This window comes from Sphaeramia orbicularis, chromosome 9 (assembly GCF_902148855.1).
Source record: "Sphaeramia orbicularis chromosome 9, fSphaOr1.1, whole genome shotgun sequence".
NCBI classification, from domain to species: domain Eukaryota; kingdom Metazoa; phylum Chordata; class Actinopteri; order Kurtiformes; family Apogonidae; genus Sphaeramia; species Sphaeramia orbicularis.
In genome coordinates, this window is record NC_043965.1 from 30,204,539 (window position 1) to 30,228,243 (window position 23,705).

At 37.8% G+C, this 23,705-nt stretch overlaps 1 protein-coding gene across 2 annotated transcripts in view; it reads right to left on the reverse strand.

Moving 5' to 3' along the window:
* Positions 1-17,303, reverse strand: part of rtkna (rhotekin a) — a 63,810-nt gene extending 46,507 nt beyond the window's left edge. Inside the window, exon 1 of one of the 2 annotated variants that reach the window (XM_030144150.1) lies at positions 17,046-17,303. In XM_030144150.1, coding sequence (XP_030000010.1) covers positions 17,046-17,156 — 111 coding nt within the window. In that variant the 5' untranslated portion in view covers positions 17,157-17,303. The remainder of the gene's footprint in view (positions 1-17,045) is intronic. The other variant, XM_030144153.1, reaches the window with a different exon arrangement.
* Between the last annotated feature and the right edge of the window lie 6,402 nt (positions 17,304-23,705).

A 23,705-nucleotide genomic window follows, 5' to 3' on the forward strand; every position in this document is an offset into this window, starting at 1 on the left:
TAGAAAGAATGTCTTACTTAACTAAAAAAATCACACAGAAAAACTCCCATACTGTCTGCCTGTCTGTCTGACTGCTCTGCACACATCACTTTATTTACTCGCTCTATAAATTAGCTTTAAAATAATGTAAGTAAAGCAAGTAATGTAAGTAAAGCATGCATTTCTTTTTAAGAATTTATGTCCACACAAATTGACTTGAAATTTACAATGAAATATAACTTTATATAAACTAAAAATTTTTTTTTGACTGCTGTTCAAAATAAACTTGTAAACTTTATTCTAATTTATTATTTTTGTAATTTGACAGACAGACAGACAATTAGATAGATAGATAGATAGATAGATAGATAGATAGATAGATAGATAGATAGATAGATAGATAGATAGATAGATAGATACTTTATTATGGCTCTTACAGTTAGAAACCTTAGATCCAAGCTGTAATAATAAGCATGTGGCCTGCCTCAAACATCACCACTCTCCTTATGCTTCTATTTGTATAGTCATCGTTCCGAAAGGCAGTCTACAAAAGAAAAGAACCCTATGGAGATCCATCTGATACTTTGGAGAGCCTAAAGGAATCAAACGTCCCGATGATTATCATACAAATGTAATTTTCATCCTCTAATCACTATCTCAACCCAGCAGATAGTAACGCCACCTTTTATCTTCAGAACCGCCTCAGTGTGTGCGCTAAAGGTTAAAAGCTCTTTAATCTGACACTTATTGAGGCGGCAACGCAGGGCAGGGAAACAGAAGAGGGCCCCAGGCCAGCCGGGCCCCAAACCACAACAAAGAACCCCGACTGTCATCTAGGTCCAATCTGAAAACTGAACCCCACCCACACCACGACTCCCACGGACTGAGACATACGTACGCAGTTAGAAACCTACACTTACATGCACAAATACACACCCAAGCATAAACAGACATAAACAAACACTCTGAAACCCATGTGCACACAAGTATACAAAAGTAAACCATGGCAGAACTATCTCACAACACAAGTTAAATGTAGCTGATCAAGATATGTCTGTGTGATTGTGACCCGACTAGAAATCACCCTTCAAGTTATTAACAGAAATGACACTTATTATGAAAAGTAACTTTCCTATTAGACGATTTAACACAACTATTGAAAATGGGATCTTACAAAGTTCAAATAAAAATGAAATCATAAAGTGTGACAGGGAAGATGACGTCTATATAATCCATAAGCATTGTATAAAAAATTAAAATAAAGGTTTATACATAACTCATTTTATAACTGTACAGGGTGGGGAAGCAAAATTTACAATATTTTGAGGCAGGGATTGAAAGACAGTGTATGACCAATTAGTTTATTGAAAGTCATGAGAATTTATTTGCAACAAGAAAATTTACATAATAGAAAATGTTTTTATTCTATGTGTCCTCCTTCTTTCTCAATAACTGCCTTCACACGCTTCCTGAAACTTGCGCAAGTGTTCCTCAAATATTCGGGTGACAACTTCTCCCATTCTTCTTTAATAGTATCTTCCAGACTTTCTCCTAATAGTTTTGCTCATAGTCATTCTCTTCTTTACATTATAAACAGTCTTTATGGACACTCCAACTATTTTTGAAATCTCCTTTGGTGTGACGAGTGCATTCAGCAAATCACACACTCTTTGACGTTTGCTTTCCTGATTACTCATATGGGCAAAAGTTTCTGAAAAGGTATGGATAATAGTGTTAGGTATGATTATGACATCAATATATGTTTGGTTTCAAAACAACTGATGTAGTGCCTGCTGAGAAAAAACAACTAAATGTTCATTGTAAATTTTGCTTCCCCACCCTGTATGTGGAAATAAAGAGTTTTGACATCTAGTTAATAGTAATCCAACAGACTTAAATATCACAGGACTTCAATTACATGAGTGTTTCAAGGCAGGCAGTGGGTCACATCTGTTTGACTTGATGACAGCAGCGAATGACTCGCTGTGAAACCAGACGTATCATAGAGAAATACCCCCAGGAGGTCAGTTTCAGTTATAGAGCATGAAAAACCTGCACTGACAGCCAGAGTCATAAGTCAGACACAGAAGACAGAGTAATGATGTTATAAATCTCATCGACAGTCTACCTTGTTATTAGGTGTATCAGTTTCAGTCTGTAATGTCTGAGTGACCCAACCTCTAATTTATTACAAACAAAATGATGTTGTGATGACACACATCTTGGAGCCCATGATCAACCCTTGAGTAATGATGGAAATGAAATGGCATGATGTACAATAAGCATGACTCCAGTGGAAATCCCATAATGAAGAAAAGGGTGAAGGGACGAGGTGGTGCATTAAAATCCATCAGCAAGGTATGGGTACGCTGGAGGATTTGTCATTTGTCTGCCTCTACACAGAAATATGAGTACAGCCAGTGTTGGTACAGCATCTGGTTTAGAGGTCTGTCTTATTTCTTAATATGATTCATTGTAGTGATGGTTGTAAAGGGAAAAAGGCAAAAGTATGTATTCTTTATAATCACAGTAGTACTAGGTGATAAGACCATATTTTAATGATCCTGGCAGCTAATCAGTGACATATCGTAGAATGTCAGCATCTAGTCTGAAGAGTACATATAATAAAAACTTCTAATTTCATGTGGAGGCGATGACTGGCCCAAAGGACACAACATATAATGCATATGCATGAAACAGCTGTAGAGCAACTGGTACAAAACAGAACTGTAATAGATATGCCAACAACTTCACACATATTTTTTTCTAAACACAATATTTTAACCCTTAAAGACCTTTCCTGAGTCATTTATCACCACATTTTTTTAATAATATTATCCTCTGTATTTTGCATTTTTGACTGAAAATCAGGTGTTTTCCTATATGTAATTTACCAAATGAGTAGCTGTTCATATCAAAACAGAAATAAATAGAGCAAAAGTGACTTTTTCAGCTAAATGTATTAGTAAATTAAAACAAAAACAAGAGCCTATGACCACTGCTATTTGTTACAGAAAGTGATGGTATTTCCACAAACATCCAAATGGGTTATATCTGATACAGTTGAAAAGCTGATAAACTGCATTTTAATTGAATTACTTACATGTATTGATAGGATTCGTAACATTTTAGATCAGTAGAGGCTTTTTGGTTTAGGCTGTTCAGGGTTAACATAGTTCATAACCACTATAAATTGACTATAAATGCTCAGAAATGTAACATATGCCTATAATACAACCACCACACCTTACCCATATCTTACTGATGGACTATATCCTCCTGAGACCCAGCAGTGCATTTTTGTCCTCTGTAGGGGACAAGAGTTTCACAGCTTTATTAACAGAACAAAAAACGCTGTCCACTGCAAAGGACATTCCATAATTTTTTATTATTTTTTTTTATTAAATCTATCTGAAAAAAAAAAAACTGTGGCATCATGCTGTTTCCAATCAAGACAATTATTTAATGCACAAAAGCCAAAACTTTTCCTTTCCTGGGTCTCAGGAGGATATGACTGGAATACAAAACAGTTTTAATCATTGCTCTTTACCAATCTTTCCCTACACTCTGTCCTGGGAGCATGTCCTTCCCTAGGTGACTTGTTATTATATTGGTAATTTTGTAAAGAGACTAAGTTGGTGGTGATTAATTGTGCTGTAGAGTATAAACCCTTAATAAAAAGGTACACACATTTAATAGGAGTTATGCACTTTGCTGCCTATTGAAGATATACAGATATTGTTTTAGTTATGCTATAGTGGAAGTATTTGAAAAATGTATAGTTAAAGGGAAAGTAAAACTGGTGTATTGGTATATATCAGGTATACTGTACCATCAAATACATGTAGACACTATATCCAAAGACATTTCAGGAAAATATCAAAGGAAATCTGCCTCAGTCAGATTGCAGCACCTCTTATGAACATGGCAGTTCAGTGAAAGATAAACTAACCATGTAAGCAATTCATCTCCATTGATTTTTACTCTCAGCAGTGTATGAGGCTGTACATCATCCATTTGATATGGGTGGAATTAAGAGGAAATGTATAGCAATTTATTATCAATTCCTAAAGTGTGAATTCTCTGCTAAATTTACTTGAACGATGGGTACAAAGGTGATTACTAAATGAAGTGAAGGATAGGTGAAAATCAAAGTGAAAGGTGTGTCTATACTAATCTTCAGTAGAGCCTGAAATGGAGCAATGCCGCCCTCTGCAGGACATAAACAGTAACGTAGCAAGATGCGCCACCACGTTAAACCCAATTAAACAGTCAACATAAGTAGTTGAAATCTGCTCAAGTTTAATAATTATAATGCAAGTCTGGGAAAGAGAATAAATGAGCTCATATGTTTGTGTTTGTTCTTAAGCTTCACAGACATAAAAGCCAGACAAAGACAGAGACAAACCTATTGTTCCACATAAACAGACATAAAAAGACAGTAAATGCTCTACTGTTATTTGTCACTTCTGACAGGCCAGTAATAAATGTTTTTAAGACTGCTGACACCAAAGGGGTGCTGTTTGAGGCAACGTCTGCCTCAGTAAAATCCAAAACAGAACCACAAATCTAAACATCTGCAGAAGCAATATAAGAACATACCTCAAACTGACAGGCATAACAGCTTTAACAGTAACAGATTTTTGTCCAGCGAGTAGCAAGGGGTAAAAAAAATGTAAAGAGGCAACTGATTTAATTTGGTGCTGAAAATGATCCCAATTTGTATGAGTGGTTATGGTCTTCTATTGTTGTCTTATTTCAATGAATATACACCCTTCCTTACTATATAGTCAGCTTTGATGTTGCTCTGTTGAGAGCAAGACCACTTTACAGTTGTCTTTTGTTTATTACATGGTAAAAGTGACATCATATGAGTATTTTGTCTTGTGGCCACAGACCTTCTCTAGTCAGCTGCTTTTCCCATCTGACCGGCTAGGTTGAACTTCGGGGATTCCCATGGCAGGAACAGAGATTCTGAATTATGAAGATAGTAAATTACACATTGTAATGAAAAAAATGCTTTGTGCAAACTGTTCAAGACAGGACAGGTTGGAAAGTTAAAATGGAAAAGGGACTAATTGTGTTATCACAAATTTACAGATTACGTTACATTATAGGATTACACTGTAGTTCAACTTGTAGAGGATTTCCTTAATTCAGTGATTTGAGCTAAAAGCCATGCAGCTCTGCTTCATCATAGCCCCTCTCTCTCCTATACCTTTCCTATCACAGTCAAATAAAACTGAAAATGCCATAAAAAAAAAAAAAAAAAAAAGAGTCACATCTATGGGCAATTAAGAGTGTCTGGTGCACCTGAGTGAAGATCAAGATAATGATCTATTTCTTTTTCTTGACATAGGCTGTAATGTAAAACTAGCAGCAGACGCGATAAAAATAATTGCTGAGACAGCAGGAACAACACAACGATACAACCATATTTGACAACACCGTCTGCCACTGAGCCAGTAAACAAACACATTAAAACACAGGCATGCTGGCAGGGACTAGTACACTATGCAGCATGCAGGGGAAGGCAGACATGCATAATAGACCCATCTGCTCTCATAAAGTGAAACACCTGCTTGGCATCATCAAAACGGAGAGCAACATCATTGGTGGTTGTGCCCCTTTGCCCTCTCTCCACCACAATAACATCCAATGATGTGGTCAGGTTGTACTGCAAAAAATGTCAAACGTGGCACGGTAAAGACTTTTAATTTAATGTAGAGTGGTGTGAGGTGTTTTTTTTTTTTTTTTTTTTTGAAGGAGCGGGCAGCATGCCAGTACAGTTCATTATTTTCTGCATGACGGTGACTTAGCTTGAACTCATCACTAGTTTCTAACTCTGCAAGATTGCACAAAATTAAAACAAGTGACCCAATCAATGCAGGAACAGACTTGCACAACACACCCATCCACTATGCACATTCACCCACCTTCCCCCCACTTCTACACACACACACACGCACACACACACATCCAAACATTCCTCAGTATTGATTCCATTCACACTGCATTCCTCTGTATGAAAGAGAGGCTCTGACTCCATCCATTTCACAATAAAGCCAGGTGTGTATGCAATGTATAGGAGCGTGGGATAAAAGCCTCACCATCCAAAAGAAATATAAGGAGAGACCTGTATAAAAAGAACAGTAGCACAGATAACATAATAAGAGGACACGGACATGCCCCATATTTTTCAGCCTTCATGGCCGCGTTGAATTGAAGGTTAATGGCTTGTCTGAGGTAAAGGTAAAGGCTAAAGTAAGAGCATACAATGTTATAATGGACTCCAGCAGACCACAAAGTGACTACTCTTCAATTTCCTCCCAGCGTCTTCATGGGTTTACTGTGTGCTACCTTGTGGTTTAGTGCTATTGAAATTTTCAGCTTTGATTTACCTTTAACCTGTTAGCTTTACATGTCCAAAACGATCTAACAAACCCCAAAATGGTTTCTTTGTGTGTTGGTTTTTAAGTAAATGTGAGTACTTTGATATGAAGGGATCCAGTCCTGACCATTGCTTTGAATTTCTAGCAGGTTTTACCACGAAAGGAGGAAAAGGTTGTGTCCCATGAGTCTGAACAGTTACACAAATGCAACAATATGCACATATTTTCTGAATGTGTCCAACATGCTTGTTAGAGAGTAGCCTGTTTCACACAGAGACAAGGCCTCTCATGTTTCTAAGTCCCCTGTGATAAGTCAGAGGGGCTGACAACAAGTGTCCTAGACTGTAAATGAAACCTCACATTGGAATGTGTGTGTGTTTGTATGAGTGGGTTTCTTTTTGTCAATGTTTAACAGAGCAGTGCTCAGGGGGGTCTTATGTTAACGGGAAAAAGAAACCTTTGGCAGGAGACAGTCAAGTTCTGTATTACTACTGGATATTGAGCACTGGGCTCCGTAGGTCAATGTTAAGGTCTCTGGTGGAATGTGTACACAGAGATGGAGAGAGAAAAAAGATGGAGGGATAAAGAGACATAAAACAAACAGTAATTTTCTATGGCTGTCTGGAAATAAAGACAAAAGAGGACTTCCTCAGTGTAATCTGGATCAGGAAAATGGGTTAGCACTACAGTTCATAACAAAAAAAGACCTATTTTCCTGCTCCAGCAGGGGACCTGTGCCTCAAAAAAGTGGTGTGCCCCAAATAATATGTCTCTCCTGGGGAAGGGAGGCACTGAGGTTGATAAATTGGGGGGAGTGAAACAGTGAAAAGATGTGAAAACACACAGTGGCAGGCGTGTAGGTACAGTGCTGATGTTTTACCTGCAGTATTTTTCCTCGAATCTAAATACTATCTCTACTTCGCTCTCAAAGAATCTAAATTACTGTTTTACTGTATTTATTTGCACAATTGTTTGATACTATAATGATGATATGATTTTCAATAAATAAAATCATGTGCATATTATCTATACAGGCACTCTTCTTCTCTGGGCCAAAGCTCATTTAAAATGGACTGAGGTAAAATGGAAAGTGTTTATTTATATATTTATTTTTGTTGGGCGTAAAATATAAGTTTGGGAGTTTTGAAACTTGCATATTTTTTATGAACACAGGATCCCATCTTTGATGGAATGAGGGTTGTAAATACATAGTCATCCTCAACCCCATACATTGAGTAACCTATGTCCACTTGAATTGAACAAAATGCACATGAATGCCAATAATGTTCATCTGTATCTGTACCAATTAAACATAACAGCAATTCAAATACAGCATAATTTTGTGAATGAAGGAAAAGATTTTTCTTATTCGTTGCATTTCAGGCAGTCTTTTGTTATGTTTGTCAAGCATGTTCATATGACAATAATGATGAAAAAACATTTTATTACTGAGCCGTATTTTAAACCTTGTTCTTTTTATCCTTTACGCATGACAAACATTGTTTACAAAAATGGTTTGACTCAATTTGTGATGCATTATGTATTGTAATATTTGTTCAAATACTGAACATAGAGACAAGGGGAAGAGCAGGCCAGGATTTCTGGGTTACTCCAATATAAAAAGATAATCTGCTTGACTAACCAAGGTAGTAACTGAATAAGACAGGTTTGATGGTGCATGGTGGATGTTTCCCATCCGGGAAAGTGGGAAAGTATCCAGCGATTATGTCACCTTCATCTATCTCTTCCTTCTGTCTGCTAACCGAGTCACTGCCAGTGACAGCCTGGCTCAGGACAGCGTTCACTGTGTGAACAAAGTGTGTCTATGTCTGAGAAAATTCAATGGATGTTGCTCAAGAAGACAGTGCTGCTTAGTCACTGTCTGAAGGTGTGTATGTGAACCAGAGGCTGAGAAACGACAAACTCTCGTGAATGACTAATGATGAAGTCAGAACAGAAGCTTTTATTCATACCAGTGAATTATAAAGAGGAACTGCAAATATGTAGGCATAAATGGAAATACAGACATGTGTGACTCATTTCCTGTGTGTGTACATACATGTTATCTATCTTTGCTTTCTCTATTAATGCCTTGTTCAGAGTGAAGCACCACATTATACTTGTGGAGGTTCTGTATCTGTAGCTGGGTGGGGTTTGCATCAGTAACAGACCCTCAGCTGTTAGCCTACACTCCCACACCAGTTACCATATACAGACACAGGCCACTAACCATAACCCACCAAGGTCACAACACTCATATCTAAGAACATGTTAGGCCTCATAAAAAAACAGTCTGCACCGTATTCCTTTACAGCCATGAGGATTACATCATCACACTGCACTATGTAAGATAAGTGTAAGAAGACATCAATGGACAATTATTAAAACTGACATAACATTCTGAAACATGGCTCAAATTAACACCCACAACAATCATTCCATTTTTACTTTTATGGTGTGATATGATCTCTCTCAGTCAAGCATTAAATCGTTGGTCCAGCACATCCGGTCAGTGAAGCTTAGATAAGATAAGGCTGTGAAGTGCTGTCCTTGGGTCTGTGAAGGGGACCAGTCAAAAGTCAGCACGGGGCAGCCTGCAACTCTGAGACTCACATTTTTATATGAAAGAAAAGAGACTTTGAAGGCTTTTGAGTTCTAACAACATTCATATCTATGCAAAATATGAGGACTGTCAGCTGCTGTTCAGCCTACTCACTGTGAAAATTAATAAACTGTAGACTGAAAGAAAGAGAAGAAAAAAATAAGATTGTGTGAATTACAAATGATTCAGGAAATTGTACTCAATAATGAACAACAAAGTAACCTTGGCTCTTTGTATAAAAGGATAAACTATGTCTATCTTTCTTTGAGTCTCAATGATTACATGAATAAGAATCTTTATTAAATACTCGATTTGCAAAATAACATTTTGTTCTCTCTTTCACCAAACTTATTTGTCAAACAGCTCACTCATTACCATTGGGAACAATAGCAGGACATTGGTTGAATTTAATTTAGGCTCAAAGAAAGTGAGATTAAACAATATTCATTTGTGCTAGTACTCAGACGCAGAGTGGGAACAGTACTCTGCAGTGATGTGTACACAAAGCTCGCGTAACAAAAAAAAAAAAAAAAAAAAAGTTAAACATTGGCAAGCAAAAATATCCCTCAGCATACCAAGGAAGCCTCCAAGCATAAAACTCCAGCGGTCATGCTTTGTTTTAGCAAAAGGGTCTTAGAGGAGATAAACTTTTCCCTGGCATCTCCCCTGAACCCCTGCAGTGTTCAACATGCCAGAAGGCCCTGAGGGTGCATGCACACACTCTAGTGCTTATTCAGATTTAACCACTACTGTGCAACCCCACACTAATGTGGAGGATTGGGCAAAGAATCCCACATCATAACTCCATTTCACAACTCTGTGTATGCAAGTCTTTATGAAACTTGGCAACTTTGACCAAGCAGTTGCTAAAGAAATGCACTTTGAGAAGCCCTGGGCCTCTGAGCCCCTTAGCCTAGCATTTTATGCACCCGAACAGGTCTTGGTTTTGGGCTACGGTGCAGCGATGGACCATTGTTCTCTGGGTACACGGAGCTGCCTTGAGAAGGAAACTCGGGGGAACTTTTGGCATTCCTTGAAAGCAGCTCTTTCTTAGTGAGTTCATGGTCTGAGGTGCTTCCTCTTTGCTGGCAGAAGAGTTGTCCTGGCAACTTCTATATGACCTGGCTCCTTCTCTGTATGCAGGGAAGTGAACGTACGCTTACTTAAATAGGCTTAGTTCATCAAAGTTTCTTCCAGGCCACATTAAACACTAGCTAGCAGAACCCACACTGAGGGGCTGTTCACAGTGCAAGGTCTGCCTCTACAACCTATAATCCACATCTAAACATCTGGAGAAAACATATCAGTTAGTCTGACTGAGAACACAGTGATGGTTTAGTTTCCATTGATAAAATATTCTTTACATACACCTAAAAGATCAAAATGTGAAGGAAATCAAAAACAACCTAAGGCAGGGGTCACAACCTGAGGCTCTTCAGCCCCTCTCCAGTGGCTCCCTGCCTTTATTAGGTTATTATTTTGTAACACATTATCTGTTTTACTGATTTCTCTCAGTGAATTCAGTGACCTTGAACTGATATTGTTGTGTTCTGTGCACATCGGGGCCACTGGGTTAATTGCTTTCTGTGGAAGAGGTAATAAAAAGTATGCCTCATACTGTTCTTTTTTTTTTTGTTTTAAGCGAAATTGGGTTATTTTTTACTTTTAGGATTTTTAATACAAGTTATGTTTTACTAATGCTTTTTATTTTTGCACCACTATTCTTTTCATTTTCACGAGAAAGACCTGATGCAGAGAATTTTTCCACAACACAATAAAACACTTTTGAGTTTTTTAGAAACAGCTATGGATATGCATGTCGTGGAAATGAAAATGAACCATTACAGCACCAGAATAATTGTAAATAGCCTAAAGCAGAGTAGTTACCTTGTGATAAAAGACATAAATCCTCATTTATATCTATTAATATTTTACTCCTCATGTTTATATAGACTAATTCAGACTAAAGATGATGTAGTAGCCTATGATTTAAGGGCTGATATAGAGGATTTTTGCAGGGTCAAAGCGATACTTTTTTCTTTGTGGCCACAAATGACTCTTACGGTAGTAGAGGTTGCCAGTCCCTGAAATAAACTTTTCTTCATCTGAAAAGAGTTTCTTCTTTCAAAAGTCTGACTTTGCACAAAGAGAACACAGTATCACATTACTCAAGTAAACGCAGTATTGGTGTGACACGCATGTTAAGTATAGCATCTAAAATTTCACTGAAGCACCACCGTGTTAAGTTCAGATACTTACTAGTGAGAGTGTGTGGATCTACAGGGTGGAGAAGGGCAGAGCACCAGCACCAACCAAACCACAACCCAGAGCTGTTAAAGCTGTAAGTCGACACTAATGGCAGACTCTCAGACCCTGTCAAACACTCTTGCCGGCTAGGAGAGAGAGTGTGTGTGGGTGGGTGGATGGGTGTGTCATCACACTCATCTCACCACTTCCTGGCCCTGCATAGCTGGTGGTAGCCACAGCAGAGTGGACTTGTGGGGACTATCCTTGAGTTAAACATAAGGCGAAGCTGAAGCATTGAAATAGAGGACATTCCTTCTCCACCTCCATAATAATAACCGCACTGCCAGGGCTCCCACTACATGCCTGGGTGGCTTCAGCTGAAACAGCACAGCCGGCAAGGACAGAGGCAGAGCAGAGTGCAGAGACACACTGGTGGCCTTGTGGATGAGAGAAGGATGTAGAACACAGATGTCCTTTCTGCTCCCACTGAGAGCAGCAGGCAGAGGATTGACAGGAAGGCTGTAGAATGGATTTCTGGACAAATACTGTTTGAGCATGTCATCATTTCTCAGTTCTTCTGTCTCATTCTCTTTCCACTCTCAGATCATATTACCCTGTCAGGTTTGATGCCCACAGAGCAGTATGTTCAGCACTCAACCTCAGTGGATGTGGTGTCAGATCACAGGCAGGAAGACTGTCAGGAGTTCTCTTGATAGTTCAGAAACACATAGATTACATTGACCTTAAAAACAATTACTTTCCAGGTGCATAATATGTCTTCATGCCAAACTGGTTTCCAAGCAAGATTTAACAATTCAATTGTTCATTTACATAACTGATTGCTGTAATTAGGCACCAAGTACATAGAAATTTCACCAAGGCCTGGTTCTGCAGCCTCGAGATTAATAATAGCAGTCGTTTAGTCTAACAAAATCATGCTCTTGGCTTCATTTGCTGCAGCCTCAAGGCAGGATGAGAAAACAGAAAAAGCAAACACAGCTCATTAAAAGTATATTCAACCACTTTACTCCACTCAGCAGTCACAATGACAGCAATTATACTAGATGTTTTTAAAATACACTTGATGGGCAGATGAATGTTATCATATGATGAGAGTCCTGCCGTGTGGAACTCTTCTTTTTAGATAAACATTTTCTCTAACCAGTACATACTAATAACTGAAAAACAACATTAGCACCAGCTGCTCAGTTCAGTCCAACGAAGCATTGAACTTTTTTTTTCTGCAATCAGCTGTTTGAGAACTGTTGGTTTAATTTCCCTGATAACATGTCATTGGCTGAAAGAAACTCCAGAATGACCACCTTTATGTACACACATTTACATAAGAAGCTCAAATGTTAGCACAACCCCCCCCCCCCACCACCACCACACACACACACGCACACACACAAATGTGATATCCCTTGGCACAGTTAAAGGGGTGCTTTCACACTGAGGTAGCCTGCTTCATTGAAATGCCACAGGCTGGTCCCACAGTGGTATTGAGAGACTCCTAACACACAGAGCCTCAGGGAAGTCCGAGACTCTGAAAAAGAATCATTAGCATTACCCACAAAGGCTGAGACACAAATTAATCTTGTATGAGAACCAGCGGAGAGCAGATTACAGAGTTCAGGAAGTAATGATTGTTGCCGTGCATGAAAGAAAGTCGTTACCCTGATAAATAACTCACACAGAGACTAAACAGGTAAAGGATACAGCATCTGTGAGTATGAGGTGGAGGATAAAGCTGGGGACTGAACATCAGTACTTCTGTAGCACCAAGTGCATTGCTTACTGTGGAATATTGATTATCATTTGATAAGAAATATCAATACATCATTGGTGAGAGAGCATACAGCATGTGCACACAGCTGAAATACATTTTATTCATTGTATATTAGCTAACAGACAACTTAAAGTTGTGGTGCACATGTTTGTTTTATGTTGTAAAACTGCTTTGAGTGGAAAATGGCGAGTGGAGTAAATTGCGGAAACATAAACCAAAAGAGCTGAAACAGACAACTTCCATTTAAATCACAGTAGAGTAAATATTTAGTAAATTTATAATGTGTATGCTGTGAAACTGCTTGTAGAAATGCTAAAAAGCTGACAAAACAAAATTGAATATTAGGCTGCACAATATATTGTTTGAGCATTGTCATCGCAATGTACATGTTCGCAATAGTCACATCGCAGGTCCTGTGATGTAGGAGGCAAATGAACTCAATGTGTTTTCATCTGATTTCAGCCTGGATACCTGAAACACACTGGGCACAGCCATCCACCAATCACAATCGTTCTTTATCAGTTTGCCGAAGCAGACCACGCCCCTGCATGTGGAGTGAGTCACTGGTAACAACATTGAAAAATGAGCAACGAACAAGAGAAAATCACCAAAAACGAAGACTTGGTGCCAAAAAGAAAAGCAACGTCAGTTATCTGGAATTATTTCGGCTACAAGAAGGATGACACTGAAACACGTGTTCTGTGGCGACAGTGCCTTCCACCTGTCGCCACAAGGAGATGTAACACAACTCATTTGACCATTTACGTTGCCACCACACAGCTATTATATTCTCCTGAGTATTTTTTCATATTGCAATATATATCGCAGAGTTATAAAAAAATTGCAATATCAGTTTTTTCCAATATCATGCAGCCCTACTGAATATTTATGCTAGGGGTGGGCATTTCTGATTGCTTTTACAGTCGAATAATCAAGCCCATTTACTACTACTACTACTACTACTACTACTACTAATAATAATAATAATAATAATACAGTGTCATAAACACCACATCATTAGTATCACATCTCTATAAAGGAAAACATCGATCTCCTCTGACCCCCACCCCAGATAAAAATGAGCTGACTCTCAAAAATGACATCTGCAATAATTACCATCTTGACAAGTCAATTTATAGATAACCCTAATTTGTCCCATAATAACTAACATAATTTTCTTTTTGATAAAATGGGAAATTGATATTGAAAACTATCATTCAGGAGCTGGTACTGAAGCCATGGCATTAAAATCAATATGAATGTCCCAGAATATGAAAGCTGATTTTCCTTTTGATGCTTTAGACCAGTGTTTTTCAGCCTTGGGGTCGCAACTCCATGTGGGGTCACCTAGAATTCAAATGGGGTTGCCTGAAATTTCTGGTAATTGATAAAACAAATGCAGATTCAATAAATATTTCATTATAATTAAAACACCACGCAATTTTCCTACTAAAAATCAAGTTCAAATAAAATGCAGGACATAATATCTTAGAGGGCGTATCTTGATTGACCCAATCATGTGACCGCATGCGTTACTACGCAGTCGCAGTCAGAAAACCGGACCAATCAGAGAATGGAAAGATTTCTTTGCTCACCTAGCCCCGCTAAGACATCTCCAAGAGAAAAATGTCTCCGTTTTGAATGTCTGAGGTCACCAGAAATTTGTGACGTTAAAATGGAGTTATGAGCCAAAAAAACCCACTGCTTTAGACACATCTCAAACTCCAAGGAAAAACAGTAAAAAATAACTGGAAGAAACAAAATAACCAAATAAAACCATAAATATTACTCACTATGTGCTACTGTTCATCTCTCTAATGAAAACATATCTATTCATTGATGATTTGTAAGATCTATAAACATTCTGCTACCCACATTAAGGTGTAAAATACACCTGAAAACACATGAGATAATTCAGTCCAGCCGACTGAGATACTGCACAGACCTAACCACATTAACCCAACTCACCTCCAGGAAGTGTTATGCATTACTGGCTTGAGAGACGTTGTGTCAGATATGAAGTCACTTTGCTCAGACACCAGATCAGGGTAATTCTGGCTAAAGATCAATACAAGGGGATTGGGGGGGGGGGGGGGTGCCTGACTTCACAGGGTTTTGCACTGCTTTCCTGTGACATGAATTATAAACAACTAGTGCTCATAAACAGACTATGTGTATGCCTAGACACGGGTGCTGCACACACAGACAGATTCAGACAGAAAAGGAGAGAGACAGAATCAATACCCTATCTTTCCCATTTGCTACATTGCACCATTAACATTCCTTAAGTATCCTTTTACAATTGACTCCCCTTCTCTCTTTCCCTCACATTCTCTTCCACACACATTCAAACGTTCTTGTCTGGTAGTACCAAATCACTTCCCTGAAACTAAACACATCTCAAATGCTGGTTTAGTTTTAACTTGGCAGACACAAACGTGATGAAAACAAGAACATGTTTGTGACTTAATGACAAAATACCCCACACTCTGAAATGAGATGTAAACAGGATGCATGATGCCAAAGGCTCACCAGCAAGAGTGTGTGTTCAGTAGAAAGGAACAGAGGGAGACAGATAGACGGATCAAAACAGTATTAAAGTGGACTGTGAGTAAAAAATAATTGGCTAGATTGGAAATCCCTCTGAGCCTGTCTGCTCTGCCGACAAACGGTGGCTAATATGAAGCAGATGTTGACATGGGAGCTTTTCAAAGAGAAAGAGAAACATGCATGAAGTGTACAAATCCTAATCCAAGTGATAAACAGCTGAGAGGGATACACAGACTAGGGCTGTGACCTAGTTCTCAACTTTTACTGAAAGCAGTCTTTTTTGACTGTTCTCTTGTGGGTTTCTGTCCACATGCTGCAGTCAAAAAAATAAATAAATAAAGACACACAGCTTCACCATGTGACACAGAGGAGCAGAGGAAATGTTGCTCAGCAGTAGTTGAACAAGGTGAGGATACATCTCTTGAGGATAGTGCAATGGATTTTTTTTTTTTTTTTTTTACCATTTCTAAAAGACAAATGTCATGCAATAACCTTATAAAAGTGATAAAACTATATTAACCCTTTCATGCATTAATTATGACAACCTTAGTTAAGATTTTTTTCTTGAGTGTTTTTATTCCTCCATAGGCATGAAAAAAATGTGATCAAGGTTTTTTTTTTTTTTTTTTTTTTTTTTTCATGGAGTTACAAAAAATGTCCATGCATTTAATTTTTGAAGTAAAGAAACGTGTTTAAAACACAATATCAGACAGTGATATGAAAACAATGAAATAAAATAAAATCTGATGTTTTCTTACATTTTAACATATTCTAATGTTAGTTATTACTCCTTTCATGGAGATAAAATGCAACATTTCTAACAGATAACTGATTTCCACTCAAATATGTTAGTGAGGATCAGGTTTATCTAGAACAGTACAGTTACAGTAATGGTTTGAATGCCAGTGTATTATTATGGGATGGTGCATAAGTGTCCACTGTGTTGGCTGATATGGAACTAAAACAACAAAACCCATGAATATACAAGAGAACAGCTGGAGAAGAACTGTCCACTGGAGTGACCACTGTTCATGAAAGGGTTAAACCATGCAGTAATATTAAAACAATACCATGGGAGGTCAAGCAAGAGATTAAAATAATAATAAATAAAGGACTTTTAGTTACAATTATTCTCCTCAGAGTGCCAGAGATGCTCATTTTAGTCTCTGCTGGAATATTATTAGTATTCGTTTAGAGTCAAGCAAAATGCAAAGTTGTTTTGGAAAAGCTGCAATTAAAAGCTTTAATTTGAGGACGTGTGATCAACTCTCCAGTGCAATTTAATTAAAATATCGCACAAACTAAGCAGAGCGCACACGCATATGCCTTCAGAACTAGATTAAAACTGTGCCAAATAAGTAACTTTATAGAGGGAGAGACATCAGTCAGAATTGTAAACAGAATCCCCCCGTGGTTCGTGCGTGTTTATTTGCGTGTCTGTGTGTGTGGAGACGGTGGTGATAACTGGCGGACAATCAGAGTCTACCTGTGATGTGTCCAGGAAAACGCTCTTTCTGAACTTCCCTCGCCGTATCTCCATTTCAAGGGCAGAGCCGCGGGCAACGGTGGCTCTCGCTGTTTGATTTCGGCAAAACATCGTCTCTGCTTTCTGCCAACTTCTCAGATAGTCTTGTTTAGATCGTATTGGGTGAATTTCAACTGAGCGCAAAGGGAGGAATCGCTCCGGAAACAAGCCGAGCGCAAAGATCCAAGTGGCACAAAACGACCCCACCGGTGAAACTCCCCAGAGATTTTTACGCAAAACTCCGAATCAAACCTTGACGTTTCTTCTTCTGATGTCTTCACTCAGGCGTCCAGAGAAAATTATGAAAAAAAAAACAACAAACTAAAAAAACAAAAAACACGCATTTCCAGCTTCTTACTTCACAGCTGACTTTTCACTTTTCCCAAACACTGTCTGTTGTGTGCGTCCAACAGTGACACGATGACACCCCACATGTGGTGCAGGACAGACCCAACTTTGCCCTCTCGTGTATCCGGAGACCTCTACTGGCTGTGGATGGTGTGGACTCTGCACGCATGAACTGGTGCAATAACTCAGATGCCTCCTGTGGGCCTGTTCATGTAAGTCATGTAGCAGAAATAGATAAAGCACATGTGCGCACCCAACAAATGCTTATACATACTGTTAGGATGTCCAGCCATATATCCTACTGTAGCCTGAAAAATGTACAGACTCAAGGGAAAAGACGAGCAGCTCACATCCAGAAGAAATGAACTGGAATTAAAGAGAGCTAAAAGGAAGGAACAATTATATTAACTGGGTAAAAGTGTACTTGTTAAAATAAACCACCTCTGTATACACTAGGAGCACAGATAGATAGATAGATAGATAGATAGATAGATAGATAGATAGATAGATAGATAGATAGATAGATAGATAGATAGATAGATAGATAGATAGATAGATAGATAGATAGATAGATAGATAGATAGATAGATAGATAGATAGATAGATAGACTTGTGGAATACTTGCATTTTGCTTTAAATATTCTTTCTTTCTTTCTTTCTTTCTTTCTTTCTTTCTTTCTTCTGTATACACTAGGAGCACAGATAGATAGATAGATAGATAGATAGATAGATAGATAGATAGATAGATAGATAGATAGATAGATAGATAGATAGATAGATAGATAGATAGATAGATAGATAGATAGATAGATAGATAGACTTGTGGAATACTTGCATTTTGCTTTAAATATTCTTTCTTTCTTTCTTTCTTTCTTTCTTTCTTTCTTCTGTATACACTAGGAGCACTGATAGATAGATAGATAGATAGATAGATAGATAGATAGATAGATAGATAGATAGATAGATAGATAGATAGATAGATAGATAGATAGATAGATAGATAGATAGATAGATAGATAGATAGATAGATAGATAGACTGACTTGTGGAATACTTGCATTTTGCTTTAAATATTCTTTCTTTCTTTCTTTCTTTCTTTCTTTCTTTCTTTCTTTCTTTCTTTCTTCTGTATACACTAGGAGCACTGATAGATAGATAGATAGATAGATAGATAGATAGATAGATAGATAGATAGATAGATAGATAGATAGATAGATAGATAGATAGATAGATAGATAGATAGATAGATAGATAGATAGACTTGTGGAATACTTGCATTTTGCTTTAAATATTCTTCTTTCTTTCTTTCTTTCTTTCTTTCTTTCTTAACCTATAAAAACCCAGTGCTACGCTTGTGGCAGTTCCCAAATGAATTTTTCTCCATATTTAACCTTTCGTAAGTGATTTATCACCATTTATTGTAATATCATCCTCTTTATTTTGCTTTTTTTCTCAGTGAAAATCAGGTATTTTTCTGTATTTAATTCACTGATCATGCAGATGTTCATAAAAGCTCAGAGTAAATTCAAGGCTATTATATCAGAAACAGAAAACTGAAGAAAAAGTGACTTTTTCAGTAAATATATCATTAGCTGAACATAAGCCAAGTGTGTCCATCCACTGTCATTGATCCAACTCCATGGGTTTTACCAGTGAATCAATGTTGTAGAAGATGACTGTTTCCACGTTCACTATGGAGCCTCTGAACGTCCAAAAGGGTTGTATCTGATGACCATGAAAAGATGACAAACTGCATTTTTCACCAATTATTTCCAGTTAGTGGAACAACAGGTATTACACATTTTAGATGAGTAGATGATTTTGGTCAACAGTGGATGTTTGGGTCTTTATGGGTTAAATAAAACAAAACAAAACAAAAAAAAGTAAGACAAAAACAAAATAACATTTAAATGAACAGAATCTGTCTTCAAGTTCGTGCAAGCCTGAATTTGCATGGTCAAAAAGGAGTAGGAAAAAGTATAAACTTTTGTAATCCTACCCCTCAAGTGCTTTTACACCTTTATCAATAATTTCATTCATGAATCAAACAATAAATTTTTCTTAATTTAGCATTCAATCCACAACTAAAACATAATACAGTAAATGAATTATGCACAACAACATTATCATGGCAGTACATTCAGACAAACAGACATCAACAGTTCAACAGTTTTCTTCAATAATACCATTATATTTATCAATACAACACTATCCATAAACAAACAGCGCTGATAGTCATTATTAAATACTGTACCTCACAAGAATCAATTCTTTATTTCTTTTTTGAAAACTGAATTTTGTTAGATATTTGTCTTATCTCTATACCCAATTTGTTCCACAGTTTTACACCACAGAGATACTTTTTAAAAGCTACACTCCTTTAACACAGATTTTGTTCCTCTTGTGCACTAAGAACATTTGGATAGAGTGTTGATACATGGCAGGATGTAACAATAGTAAGTATATTGTTGCCCATAGAGTTGGAATAAAATATAATTTTTTTTACTTCTTCTCATGAAATGATTTAGAAAATGTGAGTTATTCTTGATAGATAGTGTAACCGGTACTCAGTGGATAATCATTGTACTCGGTCAAAGATGATTGCTGATTTGCATTAATAGGAATAAAAAGAGGAATGTGTCTGAAAACAAAATGATTCCAACAGTGCACTCTAAGAAATGATATGCTTTGTCAGCGTAAAAAATTGAAGTAACAATTTGCATTTTTAAGTTATTTCAACTTGGCCATATTTGTGTAACTGCTACAAGACTTCTCTAGTTAGGCGAACTCTGTTACTTTAGTACAAACAACATGATTCACTTTGTACTCTACAAACTTAATTAAGTCGAACCAACTTAATTTTAATTGTGTAAACATTACTCCATTTAATTATACTAACTTATTCTCTTACTTTTATTCTACTGAAAAATGTCCATGCAAATTGTTACCTTAATTTTTTGAGAAGGCTTAACTTGTTTCTGTATGTCAGATCAAATTACACATTGAAATTCCAGTTTTTTGATCAAACTGTTTATTATAACACCATGCATCCCAATTGCCAGAACTGACTACATATTGACATTTCAATAGCACACAAAACTGTAGCCTCCATAAAATAAATGGCATAAAACTATATATATATAGTGGAGGTTTTGTTGAATCCATTTAGATTACTATATATGTACCATCCTCCCATACTGCTACCACTACTACTACTACTGCTATTTCTAATAATAATAGGAAGAATGAATTTTATTGGAATAGCATTTACACTTAATATACAAGATACCCAAGCAATAGAATGAAGAATAAATGTGATAAATAAAGGCAGCAGGAATGCCATCCTGCAAAAATGTCTTGCAATTTTACAAAACAATTCCAAGTAGGAGCTTTTAACTGTAGAATACTCTTCCCTTATGGTATGCTTTTACATTTCTTTTCTGTTGTGCGCTTTGAAAAGTATGATTAATGCATGTGTCAACTGATGTCAGATAGCATTTCATCAAAAAAAAGTTCTTCAGACATTTCAGTCATCTTTAAAGCATGAGGTCTTGATTAAAATACAGTGGGTTTAAGCCAAAAAATCTGTACATGTGATGATGGCTGGTGGGGTGATAACGCATGTCTTTTTCACCGTGTGACATCACTTTGATCAGATGTTAAATCACAAAGCTTCCTGTAAATTTAGAAAGGATTTAGTTATCATGTTAAAGTAACTCATTACTTTACTACAAACATGGAGTCTGTTAAGGGTATTTAAACAACATTTTAATGATGAGCATCTGTGACAGAGCATAAGGATTTAGCAGGAATGTGATCCACGGTCTGCAGCAGCCCCTGACTGGCACCGGGAAATTTCTGGTCCTGCTGTGATTGGAATTCTGAAAGGTCAGAAAGTCATCTAAGATCAGTCTAACTGAGGCAGAGGTCACCTCCACTAAGACAGTGACAAGACCAGCCAGAAAACCCAGCCCCCGTGGCACTGTAAAGTCCTGTAATTGGCACACTTAATCCAGATGGGGCTTGCATCTAGCTGTGGAGAGTCATGAACCGTCCACTCACTCAAACCCGGCTTATGAGAGACTTAGGAGAGTAGTTTTTAATTCTATGACTTTCCACAGTTTGTTCAAGTAGACAACCCACACACAATATCCTCACATACTTCATGTTTTTGTTTGATACTGTGTACTCTTCACCTGAAAAGCTTTAGTGTCAATACTCTCCTCTTCCTTTTTTCCACCCACCTTCCTTTCAGTGACACCTTGAGCAGTAGGCTGAAGAGAAAAACTGTGGCAAAAAGCCAGTGTTCAACAGAGCCTCAGCTATCAATCATCTGTTCACTGCATACCTCTGTAACCACAACCCTGACCTGCAACTATTTCAATATAAGTGTGATGTTGTCGTGAGCCATTTTTCAGTGTTTCATTTAAAACTGAGCTGCTGAGAAGATAATTAACCGTGCGATATGATGCAATGGTTCTCTGATTGTGTTCATGTTGTAGAACTGTACTGTGTGTCTTGTCCTTGTCTGTCTCAGTCATAAACATAGTTGGCCTAAAACTTGCTGTATGGCTGCCAATCTTAAAATCTGGAGTAGGGTTTGTTGTTTATGACCTTGGGAACACAAGCATAAACAGCAACAAATTTCCCTTGATTTGTTTCACAGTGACTTGACAGTTCAAAACCAACAAACCCTCTCAAATATACTCCAAACCTATAACATAAATGATTAATAGGTCTATTGTTTCTTCACCTTGTGTCAGAAATCAGAGCTGTGGTCATCAGTCTTTACACAACAACCCAAAACCTGCAATGATGATTGGAGTCCTGAAAACAGAGTTAGGGGCTCGATATGTGTAGAGGAAGGAAAAGGGCTTGTGTAGCCCCTGTTTCCCTAATCTCCCCTCAAGTTTCTTATTTAAAAGCAGGATGTTTGTTGATGTTGGGAGCTTGAGTAAATAGCTGAAGGCGCTATAACTCATGCAGCAATGTGATCTCTCTTGGATGTCCGTCTGTTTCCTAGAAGGGACTATGTGAAATGCAGATTATGTTTACATGCCTCATGCAGCTCTGGTCACAGGGGGGTAGACAGTCACAGAGGGGAGCAGTGCTTTCCCAAGTTAGGTCTGACCCCCTTTTAACTCCTCATTGGGCTCTGCGGAGCCCTTTGGGCAGCTCAGTTTGCTGCAGAGTTGAGGCAGCAATGGGCTTATGTATGTGCAGGCTTCACCGTGGCAGATTTTAAACCCATCTGGGAGGGAAAGATAGGTCTGGTTTATCACCTCTTGTTTGTAGTGCATTCTATTTGTAAATCCTATAAAATAAATTTCTTCCTGTTATCGTTCCTCTTTTTTTTTCTCTAGTGTTCTCTCTTTGCCCACACAAGCAGCACAAAAACAAAGTGGCCGCTACAGAAAGAATGAAAAGCAGCAGTCAACGCTGGCACATTTACAGTGAGTTATAAAATGCAGATCACAGTCAATATGCAAACAAAGGGGCTGCTCTTCAGTCAGAAAGCAGTGAAGCAGCTGGATGATGATCACATGATTTTAAAAGCAGGAGACAATCATACTGCTACATCTTACCGCAGCACCAGATTCTTTCTCACACATGCTCTATTATCAATTGCCCAATAGTGTAGACCTCGAGCAGTGGCTGTAAACAAGCAGCAAATCACCAGTATAGGGAATATGGGAACTCTGTTTGGCTTCCCTTTCACAGAAAGAAAGCGGCTCGGCAGCATAACTGTGGCTGTTTCCACTGCAATTACATGTGGTTTTCTATATTCTATATTTAAACTTGCATACAGTATTCGCAATCATCTCCCTGCTTCCACTACTCTTCTTATATTATTGAACCTCAAACATTACTGTATGTTTATATTCCAGAAAAACACAAACCTGCCAAATACAAAATTGCAGTTTTAAGTTCACCGTGTTTATTGTGTTGATAGTAAAAACCCATCTGCTCTCTCTACAACCATAAAAGACACTTTTATCACAGCTTAAAGTTTCCAAGTGTGAGCTTGTCAGGTATAAAGGACATTTAGACAAAATATCAGTCAGTGAATATCAATCTTTATCTGCTCAGTTGGCCAAATTTGTCATACTGTCTGTAGCTGAAACCCTGCCAACTATCACCCAGACATATGCACTTATCTGATGTGAGTAGAAAAACATTATGATGGATGCGGTCTTATACTGGGTGGTGCATGGGGGAACACCTCAGGGAAAAGAAAATGTTTGAATATAAGGCAAAGCGTGGAATGATGCTC